General features: G+C 49.1%; 1 protein-coding gene across 1 annotated transcript in view; it reads left to right on the forward strand.

The window, feature by feature from the left end:
* Window positions 1-18,078, forward strand: part of ITGA10 (integrin subunit alpha 10) — a 117,355-nt gene that overhangs the window by 66,236 nt on the left and 33,041 nt on the right. Inside the window, exons 11-18 of the mRNA XM_063146102.1 lie at window positions 1,349-1,499; window positions 4,796-4,961; window positions 6,090-6,157; window positions 8,351-8,495; window positions 11,350-11,498; window positions 11,958-12,101; window positions 14,494-14,697; window positions 16,122-16,252. Coding sequence (XP_063002172.1) covers window positions 1,349-1,499; window positions 4,796-4,961; window positions 6,090-6,157; window positions 8,351-8,495; window positions 11,350-11,498; window positions 11,958-12,101; window positions 14,494-14,697; window positions 16,122-16,252 — 1,158 coding nt within the window. The remainder of the gene's footprint in view (window positions 1-1,348; window positions 1,500-4,795; window positions 4,962-6,089; window positions 6,158-8,350; window positions 8,496-11,349; window positions 11,499-11,957; window positions 12,102-14,493; window positions 14,698-16,121; window positions 16,253-18,078) is intronic.

Below are 18,078 nucleotides of genomic sequence, written 5' to 3' on the forward strand. Positions count from 1 at the left end.
ATTATTATCAATTAACTGATGGTACTATTTTATTTATTTATTTCATTTCATTTCTATACAGCCCAATAGCTGGAGCAACGGGCTCAAGTCACAGGAAGCCAGACTCCAGCTGGACATCAGGAAAAAATTCGGGCAGTATGACAAAACATCAGGAAAAACTTCCTGACTGTTAGAGCAGTACAACAATGGAATCTGTTACCTAGGGAGGTTGTGGGCTCTCCCACACTAGAGGCCTTCAAGAGGCAGCTGGACAACCATCTGTCAGGGATGCTTTAGGGTGGATTCCTGCATTGGGCAGGGGGTTGGACTCAATGGCCACTTCCAGCTCTGCTATTGTATGATTCTATGGTTCACAAAACTTAGGATGTTCTCTTGTGCAAGCTCACATTGAAATGAATGGAAACTGGGCCTCAGCATTATTATTATTATTATTATTATTATTATTATTATTATTATTATTATTATTATATTTATTTATTTATATAGCACCATCAATGTACATGGTGCTGTACAGAGTAAAACAGTAAATAGCAAGACCCTGCCGCATAGGCTTACATTCTAATAAAACCATGATAAAACAATAAGGAGGGGAAGAGAAAGCAAACAGGCACAGGGTAGGGTAAACAGGCACAGCAGCCCCCATTCATTTATTATTATTATTATTATTATTATTATTATTAATTAATTAATTAATTAATTTATTTATATAGCACCATCAATGTACATGGTGCTGTACAGAGTAAAACAGTAAATAGCAAGGCCCTGCCGCATAGGCTTACAATCTAATAAAATCATAGTAAAACAATAAGGAGGGGAAGAGAATGCCAACAGGCACAGGGTAGGGTAAGCAGGCACAGGGTAGGGTAAAACTAGCAGTATAAAGTCCGCACAACATCAAGTTTTAAAAGCTTTAGGAAAAAGAAAAGTTTTTAGTTGAGCTTTAAAAGCTGCGATTGAACTTGGAGTTCTCAAATGTTCTGGAAGAGCGTTCCAGGCGTAAGGGGCAGCAGACGAAAATGGACGAAGCCGAGCAAGGGAAGTAGAGGCCCTTGGGCAGGCGAGAAGCATGGCATCAGAGGAGCGAAGAGCACGAGCGGGGCAATAGTGTGAGATGAGAGAGGAGAGATAGGAAGGAGCTAGACTGTGAAAAGCTTTGAAGGTTAACAGGAGAAGTTTATATTGGATTCAATGGGACTTGTACTGGAGACCATCCTGGCAGGTTGTCCTCCATAAACCAGACCTGTTGACACTCCTAACAGCAGCCGAGATCCTGACGCCGCACGTAGAGCAGGACAGCATCCCCTCAAGCGGTCTCCTCTGCGCCTCCTTCCCGATTTCTCTCTTTCAGCACAGAGGCCTTCAGTCCAGAACGAGGCGGGAGAGAGGGGGCCACCAAACTGATGATCGTGGTGACCGACGGGGAGTCCCATGATGGCGAAGAACTCCAGGACGCCCTGGAAGAGTGTGAGGAACGGAATGTGACGCGCTACGCCATTGCGGTGAGTGCGCTGGGACCTGGAAGCATCTACAAGTTGCTCCTTGTGTGTGTAGACGCGTGTGTGTGTGTGTGAGGGAGAGAATGGCTGGGTTCACACAACACGCTACCCCCCTGCCCCAGTGGTTGGGTGTGGGTTGTTGTTGAATTGTGGGTTGTTGTAGTACCGTGGGTTAGCGTCTTGTCAGAACGCAGAACATTTTCCACAGGATGGTTAGTTAACCATGCAATGCGGCTTATTTTTCTTGAACAAGCCATCCTGAGAACCCATGGTTTGTTTTGGGATTGTTCAGGTGAACAAGCCACACTGCACGGTTAACAACCCAGCCTGCGGAAAAACACGCTGCATTCAGACAACACGATAGCCCACGGTACAACAACACGCTCAGCCACTGAGTGTGGGTTGGCATGTTGTGTGAACCCAACCTGCATGTATGTGTGTGTGTGTGTGTGTGTTTGTGCGAGTGAAGACAGATGTACTATAAAAAAGCAAATTCACACAGCACAGTTCTTCAACCACTGTTTCAGCCCAGCTCCTTTCCGCTTTCCACGATTTCCATAACAGATGATCAAGGCTTTGTTCCAGATAGCAGAATTTCGTACCAATGATGTATGAAGGCGGCCTACAACTCCCAGCATTCCCCAGCCAGAAATTCATTGTTAGCTGTTTGTAAATTTTTTACAGTTGAAAAGCAGTATTAAAAGCACTTAAATCAAATGAGAAGCATGGGTTTAATCCAATTACGCCTTGTGGTGCAAAAATTCACACACAACTGCCTTATAATAAACATTCATCCGCATCTGTTAAATGGTCATCCTCAAAGCTGATTGTTAAAACCAAAGATCCTATAATATTCCTAATTCCAGCAGGGCAAGTTCTTTTTTCAATTTTTCTCTGCACTACAAAATTCAGATATGAGTTGCATAGTTTTCAATTTGGGGTGGGGGGTGAGGGTAAATTCTTCTTCTCTTTCTTTCTTTCTTTCTTTATTGCATTTCTATACCGCCCAATAGCCGGAGCTCTCTGGGCGGTTCACAAAAATTAAAAACATTCAAAGTATAAAACAACAATATAAAACCATTATATAAAATACAATATAAAACCTCACCCAGATAAAAACAGCAGCAATGCAAAATTACACGTTTAAAACACCAAGTTAAAATTTATTTATAGACTGTTAAAATGCTGGGAGAATAAAAAGGTCTTCACCTGGCATCTAAAAGCATCTAATGTAGGTGCCAAGCGAACCTCTTTAGGGAGCTCATTCGTGCCACAGCAGAGAAGGCCCTTCTCCTGGTAGCCACCTGCCTCACTAATGTCCTGCACCCTGGGAGGATCGAGAAGAGATCCTGGCCCTCCTCTGTGTGACAACCTTTTAAGTCTTTGAAGAGTGCTCTCATGTCTCCCCTCCATCTTCTCTTCTCCAGGCTAAACATGCCCAGTTCTTTCAGTCTCTCCTCATAGGGCTTTGTTTCCAGACCCCTGATCATCCTGGTTGCCCTCCTCTGAACACGCTCCAGCTTGGCTGCGTCCTTCTTGAATTGTGGAGCCCAGAACTGGACGCAGTACTCTAGATGAGGCCTAACCAGGGCCGAATAGAGAGGAACCAGTACCTTGTGCGAATTGGAAGCTCTACTTCTATTAATGCAGCCCAAAATAGCATTTGCCTTTTTTGCAGCCTTATCGCACTGTTGGCTCCTATTCAGCTTGTGATCTACAACAATTCCAAGATCCTTCTCGTTTGTAGAATTGCTGAGCCAAATATCCCCCATCTTGTAACTGTGCATTTGGTTTCTATTTCCTAGATGTAGAACTTGGCATTTATCCCTATTAAGTTTCATTCTGTTGTTTTCAGCCCAGCACTCCAGCCTATCAAGATCTCAGCCTCGGGGTCCCAAACCGGCCCTCAGGGCTTCCCTAGATTTGGGAGACCCCATGGAAAGGAGGACAGGGCTCCTGTATCTTTAACAGTTGTATCAACTAGGGAATTTCAGCAGTTGTCATTGATATGCATGCAGCACCTAGTGAAATGCCCTCTTCATCACCACAGTTCAAGTTGCAGGAGCCCTGCCTTCTTTTGCATCTGGCCAAGAGTACAGGGCTCTTGCAGCTTGAACTGTTGTGATGACGAGGGCATTTTACCAGACGCTGCATGCATACAAATGACACCTGCTGAAATTCCCCTTTTCTATAAAATGTTAAATATACAGGAGCCTTGTCCTCCTTTCCATAGGGCCACCCTACCCTAGATGCCACGCCCCCTTTCCTATGATTTATAGCATGCTCATGATTGGCCACTCACAGAAGTTTGCAGGTCCATTACATGATGCCATCAATGTCCTAGACGTCTCTTGCACCTTCCCCCCGGAAACCTCGCTAAAAGAAAAACCAGAGATAAAACGGTATCTAAAATAATCGCAGGATTAATTCCGCCTCTAGATGGCAATGTTTCATTGAGCTTTATGAAACTTCCGCCAGAGGGGAAGGTCTCAATTACAAATTACGTGGGCGCGCCTGAAGGATCATAGAATCATAGAATAGCAGAGTCGGTAGGGGCCTACAAGGCCATCGAGTCCAACCCCCTGCTCAGTGCAGGAATCCACCCTAAAGCATCCCTGACAGATGGTTGTCCAGCTGCCTCTTGAAGGCCTCTAGTGTGGGAGAGACCACCACCTCCCTAGGCAACTGGTTCCATTGTCGTACTGCTCTAACAGTCAGGAAGTTTTTCCTGATGTGCAGCCAGAATCTGGCTTCCTTTAACTTGAGCCTGTTATTCCGTGTCCTGCACTCTGGGAGGATCGAGAAGAGATCCTGGCCCTCCTCTGTGGGACAACCTTTTAAGTATTTGAAGAGTGCTATCATGTCTCCCCTCAATCTTCTCTTCTCCAGGCTAAACCTGCCCAGTTCTTTCAGTCTCTCTTCATAGGGCTTTGTTTCCAGACCCCTGATCATCCTGGTTGCCCTCCTCTGAACACGCTCCAACTTGTCTGCGTCCTTCTTGAATTGTGGAGCCCAGAACTGGACGCAATACTCTAGATGAGGCCTGACGTGGTGAACGTGGAAGGGACCAAGGAAAAAAAGGCTGGAAAGGGGATGGGATTTTTCCTTAATGTAGAAATGCTCACAGTGATAGAAGCAGCTTAAAAACTGACATAGTTATCTGGGATTGCCCAGATCTGTGCCTTGAGACCCCTTGTATTTTCCTCTTCCTGTTCCCTCGCCATTACTTGTATTTTCCCACACACATAATGTTCTGAGGCAGGTTGTGCCCCAATCTCTTGTGGCTTTTCTTCCCTCAGGTGTTGGGACACTACATCCGGCGGCAGAAAGATCCAAACTCTTTCATCAACGAAATCAAATACATCGCCAGCGACCCCGACGAGAAGTATTTCTTCAACGTGACCGATGAGGCAGCCTTAAATGATATTGTGGATGCTTTGGGCGATAGGATATTCAGCCTCGAAGGTACCGGAAGGCTGGGATTGTTCATGCTGGCACGAGGAGCTGGGAGGGTACCACAGGAGCCGCTGTGGTTTAGAACAGTTAAGCAAAATTGAGCGCATGAGAAGCATTTGGGAGCTCATTACAGTTTCCTGGCTTTGCTACATTTATTTATTTACAGTATTTTTACACTGCTCTTCGGCCAAAAGTCCTCCTGCAAAGATTAATAATGAGACAGTCCGTGTCCTCAGGTTTATAATCTAAAAGACATGGCACAAAAAGAAAAAGGATTGGGAGGGAGGAGGAAAACAAAACACGGATATCAAAAAGATGTCACAGACACCAAATCATGTCTAGATATGAGTGGGGCACATGGCCAAGTCTGGTAGGGGGACTTCGCTTAGTGCCGTCCACAAACACACACACACACACACACACACACAGGAGTTGGGCATATCCAGCAGTATGAGATGTCCTCCAACTGTGCCCTTGGTGACTAAAGAACTTGGGACCTGAGAGAGCGCCTTCTCCCCTATCAACCTGCCCGGTCACTGAGGTTATCAGAGGCCAGGCTCCTGGTGGTTCCACATGGACCTTTGGCTGGATTGGAACCCACCAGGAGAAGAGCCTTGAGTGTGGTGGCCCCTTCTCTGTGGAACTCCCTGCCCCTGGAGGTCAGGCAGGCGCCACCACTAGGCTGCTTCTGGTGCCTCCTGAAAACAACTCTGTTCCAGGAAGCCCTCCGCAACGGACCAGCCAGTTTTTCTGGTTCCTTTGTTTTTAAATTGAACCATTTTAATTTGCTGTTTTTAAACTTCTTTCTTTTTTACAGTTTCATTCCTATTTTCACTACTCTGGAATTGATTTTAGATACGGAGCAGTATATAAATATTGTAAATAAATAAATAAATTATCATTTTAATTTCCCACAATGCCCTTGAGCAACACCACATTGGGGGCATTGGGGAGAATTAAGATGGCAGCCAAATGCTGGGGGGGGCATTGGGGGGCAAATCTGGTGGTACTGGGCCCCCAGAAAATGTGGTGAGGTCAGAACTTGGAGGGCAGGTGCGGGAGGGCTTTTTGGCTGCTTTTAAACTCATTATACCCAACGTGAAGTGCAAAGGTTAAATGGTTACTATTTCCCGTTAGGGACCCGCGAATATAGTTCCTTTGAGCTGGAAATGTCCCAGATCGGCTTCTCCACTCACCTTCTCGAGGTAAGAAGATGACTTGGGAGTAAAAGGCTACCTAGCCTCTGGATCTGGCCATGTGCCCACTGGGGAAGGAAGCTTGAAGGCTGGGCGAAGGGCACAGGCAGGTGGTTTCTAATGAACCGGCTGTGTGTCACACGCCTTCCCCAAAACGGTGGCCACCTGATGTGCTGGACTACAATCCCCATCATCCCCACCCTGCATGCACCAGCATGGGGGAAGGCTCCTCTAGTGAGGCCAAGCAAAGAATCATAGAATAGTAGAGTTGGGAGGGGCCTATAAGGCCATCAAGTCCAACCCCCTGCTCAGTGGATCACTGGGTGGGGATATGCAAATAGAGGGGTGGGGCTACATAGTCAGTTGCTTTCTTGAGTTCTCAGTTGTTCTGATTGACTTAGGGCTTCTTTAGATTCAAAGAAAATTGTGTTTGCTTACCGGACACTTTGCTTCCTGCTTCTCTTGTGCAACTGCAATGAGCTGAATTACATGGGAAGAGAGGGCCGACCACATGGTCTAATTGAAAACTTCCCCTCCTCTCAGTGCTCCTAGGATTTAATGGGGAAGCGCCCTCTAGTGGGTGTTCTGAAGCGCAACTTGCCCTGCACACAGTAGGCAATCCCGAGATATTTCAGAAGAATCGTGATATCCAAGGCATTTTTTTTAAAAAAAATGGAATAACCAGGGGAAGGAGAGGGAGATTTGCAGGAGGTTCATGACATCGTCAAAATGACGTGCAAACGTCCGTGAGTGGCCACCCTTGAGCTCGTTTCGAGAAGGCCATAGAGAGGACAGAGTCAATGAGCTCAGCCTTTTCAGTGGTGGCCCCCCGACTCTCCGATGCGGCTCGCCTGGCACCAACACTGTTATCTTTCAGGCACCAGGTCAAGACTTTCCTCTTCTCCCAGGCATTTAACAGCATTTCACAACGCTATGTTTGTTTTCTAACGGACCCCAGAACTGTTGTTTTTAAATGAATACCGTTATTTTTATACTGTTGTTTTGATGTTTCTGACAGTTTTTAAATGTTGTGTACTTTTTTTTTAATGTTTATTGTTTTTAATTTTTATAAACCGCCCAGAGAGCTTCGGCTATGGGGCAGTATAAAAATGTAATCAGTCAATCAATCAATCAATAAAAATAAATTTGGGATGGAGCTAAATGGGGGTGCTTCCTTTTGGACCCACTGGAGTTTCCCAACTGTCTCCAAAGGCAGCCCTACATGGAATGCTTTACAGTGATCTTATCTGGACATGATCAGAGCGTGGGGCAGCAGGGTGTAATGGTTGGAGCATCAGACTAAGACTGGAGTGGCTGAAAAAATGCATAGCAGGGTTCTTGGCCCCTCCACACTCCTTACGTTGCAGCCCCCACTCCAGCCCCTCAAGCCCTGGAGGCTATTGGGGTCTTGGGCAGGATGCAGGGTGAGGGATCCACAGTGTTGTGTTCGAGCTGTGGTTTGCATTTTGTTTCATGGATTGCATTTCTATCCCACCCAAGAGCCGAAGCTCCCTGGGCAGTTTACAAAGGTTGGGAATAAAGCAGAGGTTCGCCTGTGCACCGCTCCCCCTGAATCAGGGAGAGAAGCAGGGGTTCCCGTGACTTATTGGGCCGCCCCCCCTCCTATAGAAAGCATGGCACCTTGGCCAGGACCCAATATCGCCTGGGAGGGCACCACCACGTGATCTCTGGGGTGGCACCACATCCCTCATTTGGCTCATGGAGGCCTGGGTGGAGGGTCAACCTCCCTCCACCCCACCCCCACCCCGCAAGGCTGATAGGGTGACCTTGGACACATCCTTAACCCTGGGACTACCCTACCTCACAGGACTGTTGTGAGGATAAAATGTGGGGGGAGTGATTATGTATTCCATCCTGAGCATCCTGGACGAATGATGGAATATAATTGCAATGAATGTATAGTGGCAGCCTGAGCCCCGTCCTTCCAAAAAGGGTTTTTTGTGTTTAGCTGGACTGAAACCAGGAGTTTCAGGACTTTAGGACAGAAAGAGAGGTTGGTATGGAGCACCACTCTAGTTTTATGGAGAATACATAGGTGTTATGTATTCTCACTTCGTGGTGAGATTTCCCTGTAAAAAAAAACCCTATTAGTCGTTGAATGTTAAGTTCACAGAGCAAGCTCTTGAGGTCTCCCTTGCATTGTGTGTGGCTGGACCGCTCTCGTTGCTTGTTCCCTGGCAGGATGGGATCCTCTTTGGCATGGTGGGGGCCTACGACTGGAATGGGGCCGTGCTGAAGGAGGGCAGGACGGGTCGCTTCATCCCGCCGCGGGAAGCCTTTGAGAGGGAGTTCCCCCTGAAGCTGAAAAACCACGCTGCCTATCTGGGTAAGGAAGGAAGGAAGGAAGGAAGCAACGCTTTAACATCATCATCATCAATTTATTTCCTACCTGTCTCTTCATCCTGATCGAGGCAGGGAACAATAAGTATAAAATACATAAAATATTGATTAAAAACATAGCATACATTGTTAAAACTAGGGCTGTGCTTCGCTTCGGGTCAGAGAAGCAATAGCGAGGCGGCCCGAGTCGCCTCCGGAAAAGGCGGAGGCGAAGAGAGTCGGGGGGGGCTGCGGATCGAGGCGAAGAGGAGTGCCTCAATCCGGAGCTCCGGACACAGGTAAGCAGGGGGGGGAAGAGGACTCATTTGGCGCTGCCGCCGCAGTCCCTGCGGTGACAGCGATGGAGCCAGGTAAGGGGGCAGGGAGGAGGGAGGCTTACCTGTGTCCATCGCAGTCCGTCGCGGGATTCAATTGAGGCCCCGGTTGAAGCCGGAAGTGAAGGCCAAGGCCTCTTCTGGCTTCAAGCTGGGGCCTAAATTGAAGCCCACAATGACGGACACAGGTAAGGGGGTGGGGGGGGTTGGCTTACCTGGCACAGCCGCTGCCATCCATGCGGTGACGGCGGCGGAGCCGGATCTCATTCCGTGGAGCGAAGCGGGGGATGTGTGGATTGGCCCAAAGAGGATCGGGCCACGAAGAGGATTGGGGGGGGGGGAGGTCAGTGCACAATTCTAGTTAAGACTTCCTAAAAACCGTACTAAAAACATACTACAGTGTCGTCCCCCATCCTGGTGCCCTTCAGATCTGTTGGGCTTCAACTGCCATCACCCCCAGCCAGCATGGGGAGTATGTGGGGTGGATGAAGCACTTAGCATTCCGCTTCTCCCCCACCTAAATTGGGAGAGCGAGCAGCACTGGAATCCCCGCTGTTATCTCCAATCAAAGGTAATAGTGGGTTTTCCTCCCCCCACTGGTCCTGAGACGTAGGGGAGGGGCCGCCCAAATTGGCCCACAGGCCGGAGTTTCCCCACCCCTGACAGAATGGATCATAATGTTATCAGCTCATATGTAGTCATGGAAAATCGTAGTCTTTAACATTATTCACAAGAGTCTTGAAAAACCCGTTGTTCATTAATTAGTATTGCTTTATTTACATAATTGCTTTATTTACATAAGAGCCTCGTGTGGCGCAGAGTGGTAAGCGGCAGTTACTGCAGCCGAAACTCTCCCCACGGCCTGAGTTCGATCCCAGCGGAAGCTGGTTCTCAGGCAGCCAGTTCAGGTCGACTCAGCCTTCCGTCCTTCCGAGGTCGGTAAAATGAGTACCCAGCTAGCTGGGGGAAAGGGAACCACGACTGGGGAAGGCAACGGCAAACCACCCCACTATAAGACCTGCCAAGAAAACGTCAGTGAAAGCGGGCATCCCTCTAGGAGTCAGCAATGACTCAAGTGCTTGCACAAGAGGTTCCTTTCCTTTCCTTTTATTTACATATTCATTTTGTTTAATGAGTTCGATCCCAGCGGAAGCTGGTTTCAGGCAGCCGGCTCGGGTCGACTCAGCCTTCCATCCTCCTGTGGTTGGTTAAATGAGTACCCAGTTACCTGGGGGAAAGGTAATAACGGCCAGGGAAGGCAACGGCAAACCACCCCGTTATAAGGCCTGCCAAGAAAATGTCAGTGAAAGCTGGCGTCCCTCCACGAGTCAGTAATGACTTAGTGCTTGCACGAGAGGTTCCTTTCCTTCCTTTTTGTTTAATGTTACTACGTTAAGCACTTCTAATTTCCACAGTTCTTGGCATCTTTGGTTTTTCTTTTTCCCTACACCAACCTGGTGAGGTTGGTCAATGTTTGTTCCCATTTTACAGGAAGGAATCATAGAATCATAGAATAGTAGAGTTGGAAGGGGCCTACAAGGCCATCAAGTCCAACCCCTGAGAACTGAGGCCGAAGGTTAAAATGACCAACCCAAGGCTAACCAGTAACCAGTGAGTCCAGAGGCCTTGCTAGACCTACCTGAAAATCGGTGCTTCAGGCGCGGCAAGGCCGCGCTACAATTAGCATGGGCCGTTGCACCTATCTACATGTCAGACACGACAAAGCCCCGTCGCGTCCGCCATTTTTGTTGTTAAAGGGGCCGGTGTGCGCAGGAGCGCACCACCGGAAAGGTAAGAGTTTTTTTAAAAAAAATAGGGTCCCCCCATCCCCATCCCCCGATTTCCCTCCCCATGACCTCCCCTGGCCTGCGACTCCCCCCGTCCCCACCTCCTGTGTCCTGCGCCGCTGCCGCCGCTGTCCCCAGCCACTCTGTCCCGCTGCCACCGCCACTGTCCCCAGCCGGCGTTTCCTGTTGTCGCCATGTCCGGCCTGTGATGCCTGCTGTCACCATGTCCTGCAGGCCGGACATGGCGACAACAGGAAATGTTGGCTGGGGACAGTGGCGGCAGCGGCGACATAACACAGGAGGTGGGGACGGGTGGGGTGGGGTGAGACATGGACGGGGGGACAGGGGAGGGATTGGAGACCAGGGGAGGTCGTGGGGGGGAATCGGGGGAAGGGGGCAGGAGCGCTGTGGCCAGTCCGCCGCTTTTCCCAGCTACTCGCGCGTAAGTGCAGTAGCCGGGAAAAGCAGCGGAATGGTCCACACGTCCGCGGTCCCAGCCTCAGCTCAACCTGAGGCTGGGACTGCAGGAAAAACCGGGCTAAATGGGGTTTCATTTACCCCGCGCCCAGGGAGGTTTCACCCCTGCCTGACCCCGGGATCCCCTGTGCGTCAACTGGACGCACAGGCGAGCCCGGGGCGAGCTCCGGGCTGAACCTCCGTCTAGCAAGGCCCCAGGACATGGCAGGGATGAGGGTTCCCCCCCTTCTCTTTATTCTCTCTCTCCCTTTCTCTTTCCCAGGCTACACAGTCTCCTCAATCAAACTCAGGAACGGGAAGGGGCTGTACGTGGCCGGCGCCCCCCGTTTCAGACACAAGGGGAAGGTGATCTTGTTTGAGATGAACAGCGGCAGCAGCGTAACCATCTCCCAAGCCCTGATTGGAGACCAGGTGAGATGCGAAACGAATTTAGGGATGCCCGGATTTCGTGAAATCCGTTCCGTGTGTGTTTCATGGGTTGTTTGGTTTCATTCATTCTGGTGTTCGTTCACAGATGAATTCAATTTTTTAAAAAATATCCGTTACGCGGAAAAATACGCAAATAATTCCAAAATAGGTTTTGCAACGATTTACGTAGTTTATTTTAATAGGTCACATTTAGCACGTGGTCCCCCATTCCATTCAACTTCCCTTGCCCCGATATATTTTCCAGTCTCAGCAAAAACGTGCGTATTTCCCTGCAAATAAATTGGTGTGAATTTCGGGAGAGTAAAAACGGTAGGACGTTGCTTCTGTCTAAACATGCCTAGGGTTGCAGCCTTAGAAACTCATGCAAAATAAGGAGTGTGAGTTGTGCCTAGCGCAGAGGGATTTGTCCAATTGTGACATAGGTTTTGCCTACGTTTGCAGATTGGCTCATACTTTGGCAGTGAAGTGTGTCCCGTGGATGTGAACGGAGATGGAATCACAGACGTACTGCTGGTGGCTGCCCCCATGTACCTGGGCCCTCAGAACAAGGAGACCGGTCGAGTTTACATCTACAGAGTGGGGCAGGTGAGTGCATTTGAGCAGGGAATTCACGCCCCCCCCACTGCTCCTAAAATGGAGAACAGGAACGACAAAGCCATCAAGTCTTTCCAACGTGAAAGACCTACTAGCAATTGGTACAGTGTGGAAAGACCCACCTTGAACCTCAATGTGCTCCGTAAGACCTACAAGCAATTGGGTACGGTGTGGGTCCATCTTTTCCCATCTTCATCCTGATACTTGCGTATCTTTCTCCTGTCTTCCCCCACAAAAAAACACAAAAAATTAAAATCCTAAGGGGAAAAAATGATGGTGATGTTATGAGCGCAACTAGGACACCAGGGTCATATGAAATGGTCTTAGACCAGGCCAAACTCTTTCTCCAGCTAGCCCAGTCTTGTCTACTTAGAATCCTAGAATAGTAGAGTTGGAAGGGGCCTATAAGGCCATTGAGTCCAACCCCCTGCTCAATGCAGGAATCCACCCTAAAGCATCCCTGACAGAGGGTTGTCCAGCTGCCTCTTGAAGGCCTCTAGTGTGGGAAAGCCCGCAGCCTCACTAGGTAACTGGTTCCATTGTCGTACTGCTCTAACAGTGAGAAAGTTTTTCCTGATGTCCAGCTTGAACTGGCTTCCTGTCACTTGAGCCCATTATTCCGTGTCCTGCACTCTGGGAGGATCGAGAAGAGATCCTGGCCTTCCTCTGTGGGACAACCTTTTAAGTATTTGAAGAGTGCTCTCATGTCTCCCCTCCATCTTCTCTTCTCCAGGCTAAACATGCCCAGTTATTTCAGTCTCTCTTCATAGGACTTTGTTTCCAGGCCCCTGATCATCCTGGTTGCTCTCCTCTGAACGCGCTCCAGCTTGTCTGCATCCTTCTTGAAGCGTGGTGACCAGAACTGGATGCAATACTTTGACAAATAGCAGCTCTCTAGGTTAGGACTAGGCAGTTTGTGGTCTTTCTAGATGCTTTGGCCTAGAACTCGCATCAGCCCTTGCCAGCATAGCCAATGATGAAGGATCATGGGAGTTGTAGGCCAATCCTACCATAGAGAGTTGTTGCCTGTCAAAATACACAAGACCACGCTAGAGGGAGAAAGAGTCAGGCAGAAGAAGGCGTCTTCCATCAGCTGCTACCAGATCCTTTTATTTTAACTAGAGCTGTTACGAGAGACCTGCCTGTGCGCTGTGAGAAATTGTTCCCCAATGTCTGCCTAAGAGGGGAGGTCTACAACTCATTGGTTGAGCGCCTGCAGCATTTGGGCATCCCCTCCAGACTCCAGAATTGGCTGTCTGTTCCTCTAGAGATGTCTGAATATTTGGTTTCACAGTTCGCCAATCACTTGAAAATGCTCCGTTCGCGAGCCTGAACATGAGCACGTTTTCTCCAAAAACGTTTGCAAGCTCCCAAACTTGTGTTCAGGTTCGCAAAAGGTTTACTGAATATGCCACTTTCTCGAAATGTGGGAAAATTTCTCAAATTGCAAATATGTCTCAAATCGTAAACATTTCTCAAAATCCCGCTTTCCCAAAATGCACAATTTCCCCCAAATGCACAAAGTCTGAATCACCTACACGTCACTCTGTGGGGGAAATTTGAAAAATATATATAGAAATTTGCACAGAATTGTGGGGTTCTCTTTTGCTTAGCTTTCATGTTTGATAGCTGTTGGTTTTGTGCAGTTTCCCTGTTGGTGGAACACAAACAATAAAGGCAAGCGCAAATCGAAGAGGAGACCAGCAACGCGCTGAATCTTGGGGGGTTCCTGGCGCGCTCCAATACCTCTCGCTCACCCATCCCTGTCCTGAGTGCAAACTAAACCTGCCCTCTGCCCCATTCCAACAGAAGTTCTCATATCTGAGAAACGGAGGTTTTCTTCCTTGTTTTGGTGGGCTGCGGCATAAGAACAGAGATCCCACTACCTCTACCACGTCAGTTACACGTATTCTAGGGTGACCATATTTGGGAAACCAAAAAAGAGGACACCTAGTGTGCGTGTGGGGAAGCAGCTTTCTGAGTCCTGCAGAAAGTACGTGATTCCCCCGCCACCTTAAAGAACCCGATTGGAGTGGAGGAGGGGAAAGGATTTCATTCTGCACCACCACCATCCACTCCAATTGGGGCCTTTTCTATAATGTCCACGCATGACCCACTTTCCCCTTTAAGACCTCAATTGGAGCTCGGGGTGAGGGGAATGACGTGCCTCAAGAAAGCATGTCATTCCCTCCTGCCATGCTAATGGCAGCCTTAAAGGGGAAGGTGTGTCATTCCAGGACATTATTGAAACTTATAGAAAATCCCCCCTGACACCATGGAAAGAACAAAAACCAGGACAAATCTGGGGAAATCCTGACAGTTGGTCACCTTAACGTATTCAATCATTCTCTCTCCCTCTCTCCTCCCCCATGCTCTTTTGAAGTTGCTCCTGTCTTTCAATGGGACCCTCCATGCTGACCCCAAACCTCAAGACGCTCGCTTCGGCTACTCCCTCCTGGCCGTGCCTGACCTTAACCACGACAGCTTTAATGACGTGGTGGTGGGTGCACCGTTGGAGGATAACCACCAGGGCGCCGTCTACGTCTACCACGGGTACCGCACCACCGTGCTGCCGCGCTTCAAACAGGTGAGTGAGCCCTGGCGTACCAGTGATGGCGGCTTGAGTCAAGGGTTGGGCCGCTATTGAGGGCTCACTGACAGGGGGGGGGGGCATTGCTACCTGCTTGTTCACCTGCCTCTCGGTCTGGTCCAGGCAGTGCAGGTAGCAAGGAGGAGGAGGAGGTGCCACGGCCTACTTCTTCCCTGGCTCTCTGCCTGTCGAGCAGGCGCGTGGCTGCCATGATGAGAAAAAGGAAGAGGAGCGAGTGCAGCTCCTTTAAGCTAGGGTGACCCTATGGAAAGAAGGACCAGACTGTATTGAAAAGGGAATTCCAGCAAGTGTCATTGGCATGCACGCAGCACCTGGTGAAATTCCCTCTTCATCACAACAGTTAAAGCTGCCCTCTTTTAAATCTGGTCACAGTATAGCTGCAGTATAGCTCCTGCAGCTTTAACTGAAGATACAGGAGCCCTGTCCTCCTTTTCATATGGTCACCCTATTTAAGCCGTAATCGCCCAGAACTTCCGCGTGAAAACTGCGGGTGGGGGGAGGCCTTCTTCACATCTGAAATGTCTGATATATGCATGTCATTGAATTGATGATGATGATGATGATATTTATTTGTATCCTGCCTTTGCCCAGTCCTGTTCCTCCTGACAAAATTAAAAACATGTACATTTTAAAACCTATGAAATAGAAATATACAAAAGTTAAAAATATATTAAATATATTACAACATTAAAACATTAAACATTTAAAATACATGTCAATTTTACAAGTCCTTAGTATAGATGGAGGCCCAGATTATTCGCCAAAGGCCTGCCGGAACAAAGAAGTCTTTGCCTGCATCCAAAACCACATCAGGGAGGGAGCCAGTCTAGCTTCCCTGGGAAGAGAGTTCCAAAGCATTGGAGCAGCCACCGAGAAGGCCCTGTCCCATGTTCCCACCAGGCGCGCCTGTGAAGAAGGTGGGACTGAAAGAAGGGTTTCTCCAGAAGATCTCAAAGCACGGGCAGGCTCATAAGGGAGAATACGGTCTTTCAAATAACCTGGACCCGAACCATATAGGGCTTTATAGGCACTTTGAATTGTGCCCGGAAACAGACTGGAAGCCGGTGGAGCTATTTTAACAGGGGCGTCGTCTGCTCCTTCTAACCAGCCCCAGTCAACAATCTGGCTGCAGCTCTTTGAACCAGCTTCCGAACACTCTTCAAAGGCAGCCCCACGTAGAGCAGCTCAGTTTCCCGCAACTTCAGGTCTTACATATATCTTTAAAAGGCCACCTGAATATTTGTGAGGTTTTTCCAGATGTTGACGCTGGAGAAGGAAAGGTACCTTTCGACTGAATGCAGTGGCGATGCTTGCAGAGAAGACCCCCCGCCCCCGCTCAAGAAAATGAACAAACAAACGTTTCTATGTCTCTTCAGCCTTCGATTTGTTCTTTCTGACAGCGAATTGAATCGTCCGGGCTCCGCCAGGGGCTCAGTTACTTTGGCCGCAGCTTGGACGGGCAGATCGATTTGGACGGGGACGGCCTGGTGGACCTTGCCGTTGGGGCTCAGGGTGCAGCCGTAGTCTTGAGGTGAGCGGTGCAGGAAGCCAGGCCACGGAAACAGGAGGGGGAGGAACTCCACCCAAGCGGCGGGAAGAGAAGTGGATCATTCCTGCCGTTCGCTGCCCTGCGTATCGGAATTGATAGAATCATAGAATCATAGAATAGCAGAGTTGGAAGGGGCCTATAAGGCCATTGAGTCCAATCCTCTGCTCAATGCAGGAATCCACCTTCAAGCATCCCTGACAGATGGCTGTCCAGCTACCTCTTGAAGGCCTCTCGTGTGGGAGAGCCCACAACCTCCCTAGGTAACTGGTTCCATTGTAGTGCTGCTCTAGCAGTCAGGAAGTTTTTCCTGATGGCCAGCTGGAATCTGGCTTCCTTTAACTTGAGCCTGTTATTTCGTGTCCTGGAGGGGATCTACACTACTGCTCTTAAAGCGCTTTAAAGCACTTTGAAAACGTTTTGACAACTGTATACAGAGTGTGTCCTGGGCCCCAACAGTTGTCAAAACTGTTATAAAGCGCTTTAAAGTGCTTTAAAGCAGTAGTGTAGATCCTGCCCTGCACTCTGGGAGGATTGAGAAGAGATCTTGGTTCTCCTCTGGGTGACAACCTTTCAAGTATTTGAAGAGTGCTCTCATGTCTCCCCTCAATCTCCTCTTCCAGGCTAAACATGCCCAGCTGTTTCAGTCTGTTTCAGTTCAATTGATAGGAAAGCGGGGCATACATTCTCTCTGTACATTTGTAGCCCAGCTTCCCCCACCACCACCACCATGGAACTCTCAGAAGTGTGCAGCATTTCATCCCTATTTAATCCTCACAACATCCCTGGGAGGTAGGTTGGCTGAGACATAGCGAGTCCTGGCCCAGGGTCAACCAGCAAGGTTCTTGGCCAAGGGGGGATTTGAACCTAGGTCCCCCCCAGTCCTCATACTACATTAGAGCTGGGAGTCGGGAGATCCGGGTTCTAGTCTCCACTCAGCCATGGGATCCCACTGGGTGACTTTGGGCCAGTCACAGACTCTCAGCCCTTCCCACCTCGCAGGGTTGTTGTTGTGAGGAAAAATGGAGAGGAGGATTATGGGTTCCTAGGAGGAAAAAGGGCGGGATATAAATGTAATAAATTAATAAATAAATACTCACTCTGCCTTGGATGCCGTTGTAGCAGGCTGTTGCTGTGCTCCCCCAGTTCCCAGTTCCCCCACCACCACGTGACGTTCCCAGGGAGGAGACGCAGGGCTGCTTCTGTCCCACAATAGGGATGAACAGCTTCCTCTTTCTTCACACGGGGAAGAAAGAGGAAGCAAGCAATAACCACGTGGCCTATTCAGGGGGCGTTTTTATTGCGCAGCTTCTCCTGCACACGGCAGGAAATAGCGGCAAGTATTGTTACAGCCCAAAAAACCCCCGGATTTTCAGGGTCTTATTTTGTGACGGAAAAAAGAGCAGAAGGAGCGGGGAGGCCCGTGGGAAGATCGCTGCGTTGTTAAAATGCCCCACGAAGAACCACGAGTGGCCAGTTCCGAGCGTGCGATAAAACACTCGTCTGAAGAAGTTCATTGCATTCCAGGGCAGGGTGCTGAACCTCAGCCCTGGAAACTGGGTCTGGCCCTTCGGGTGGCCGAATCCGGCTCTGCAAAGTTCCCCGAAAGGCCTTGAGGCCTTAAGAGGCAGGGCTCCCCTGAGAAGGAGTGCTCAGTTACAAAAGAGGACTGCTCAAGAGCGAGACCCTCCTCCCGAGTAGGACTCTTGCCAGAGGGCCTGTAACTCACTGCAGCTTGTTAGTTTCTGAGGTGCTGTCAGGCTCTTCGTTATTCACGACAAAATGGTAGATTTTACTGAGGCGGGGTGGGG

Source organism: Elgaria multicarinata, chromosome 21 (assembly GCF_023053635.1).
Source record: "Elgaria multicarinata webbii isolate HBS135686 ecotype San Diego chromosome 21, rElgMul1.1.pri, whole genome shotgun sequence".
Classification (NCBI taxonomy): Eukaryota; Metazoa; Chordata; class Lepidosauria; order Squamata; family Anguidae; genus Elgaria; species Elgaria multicarinata.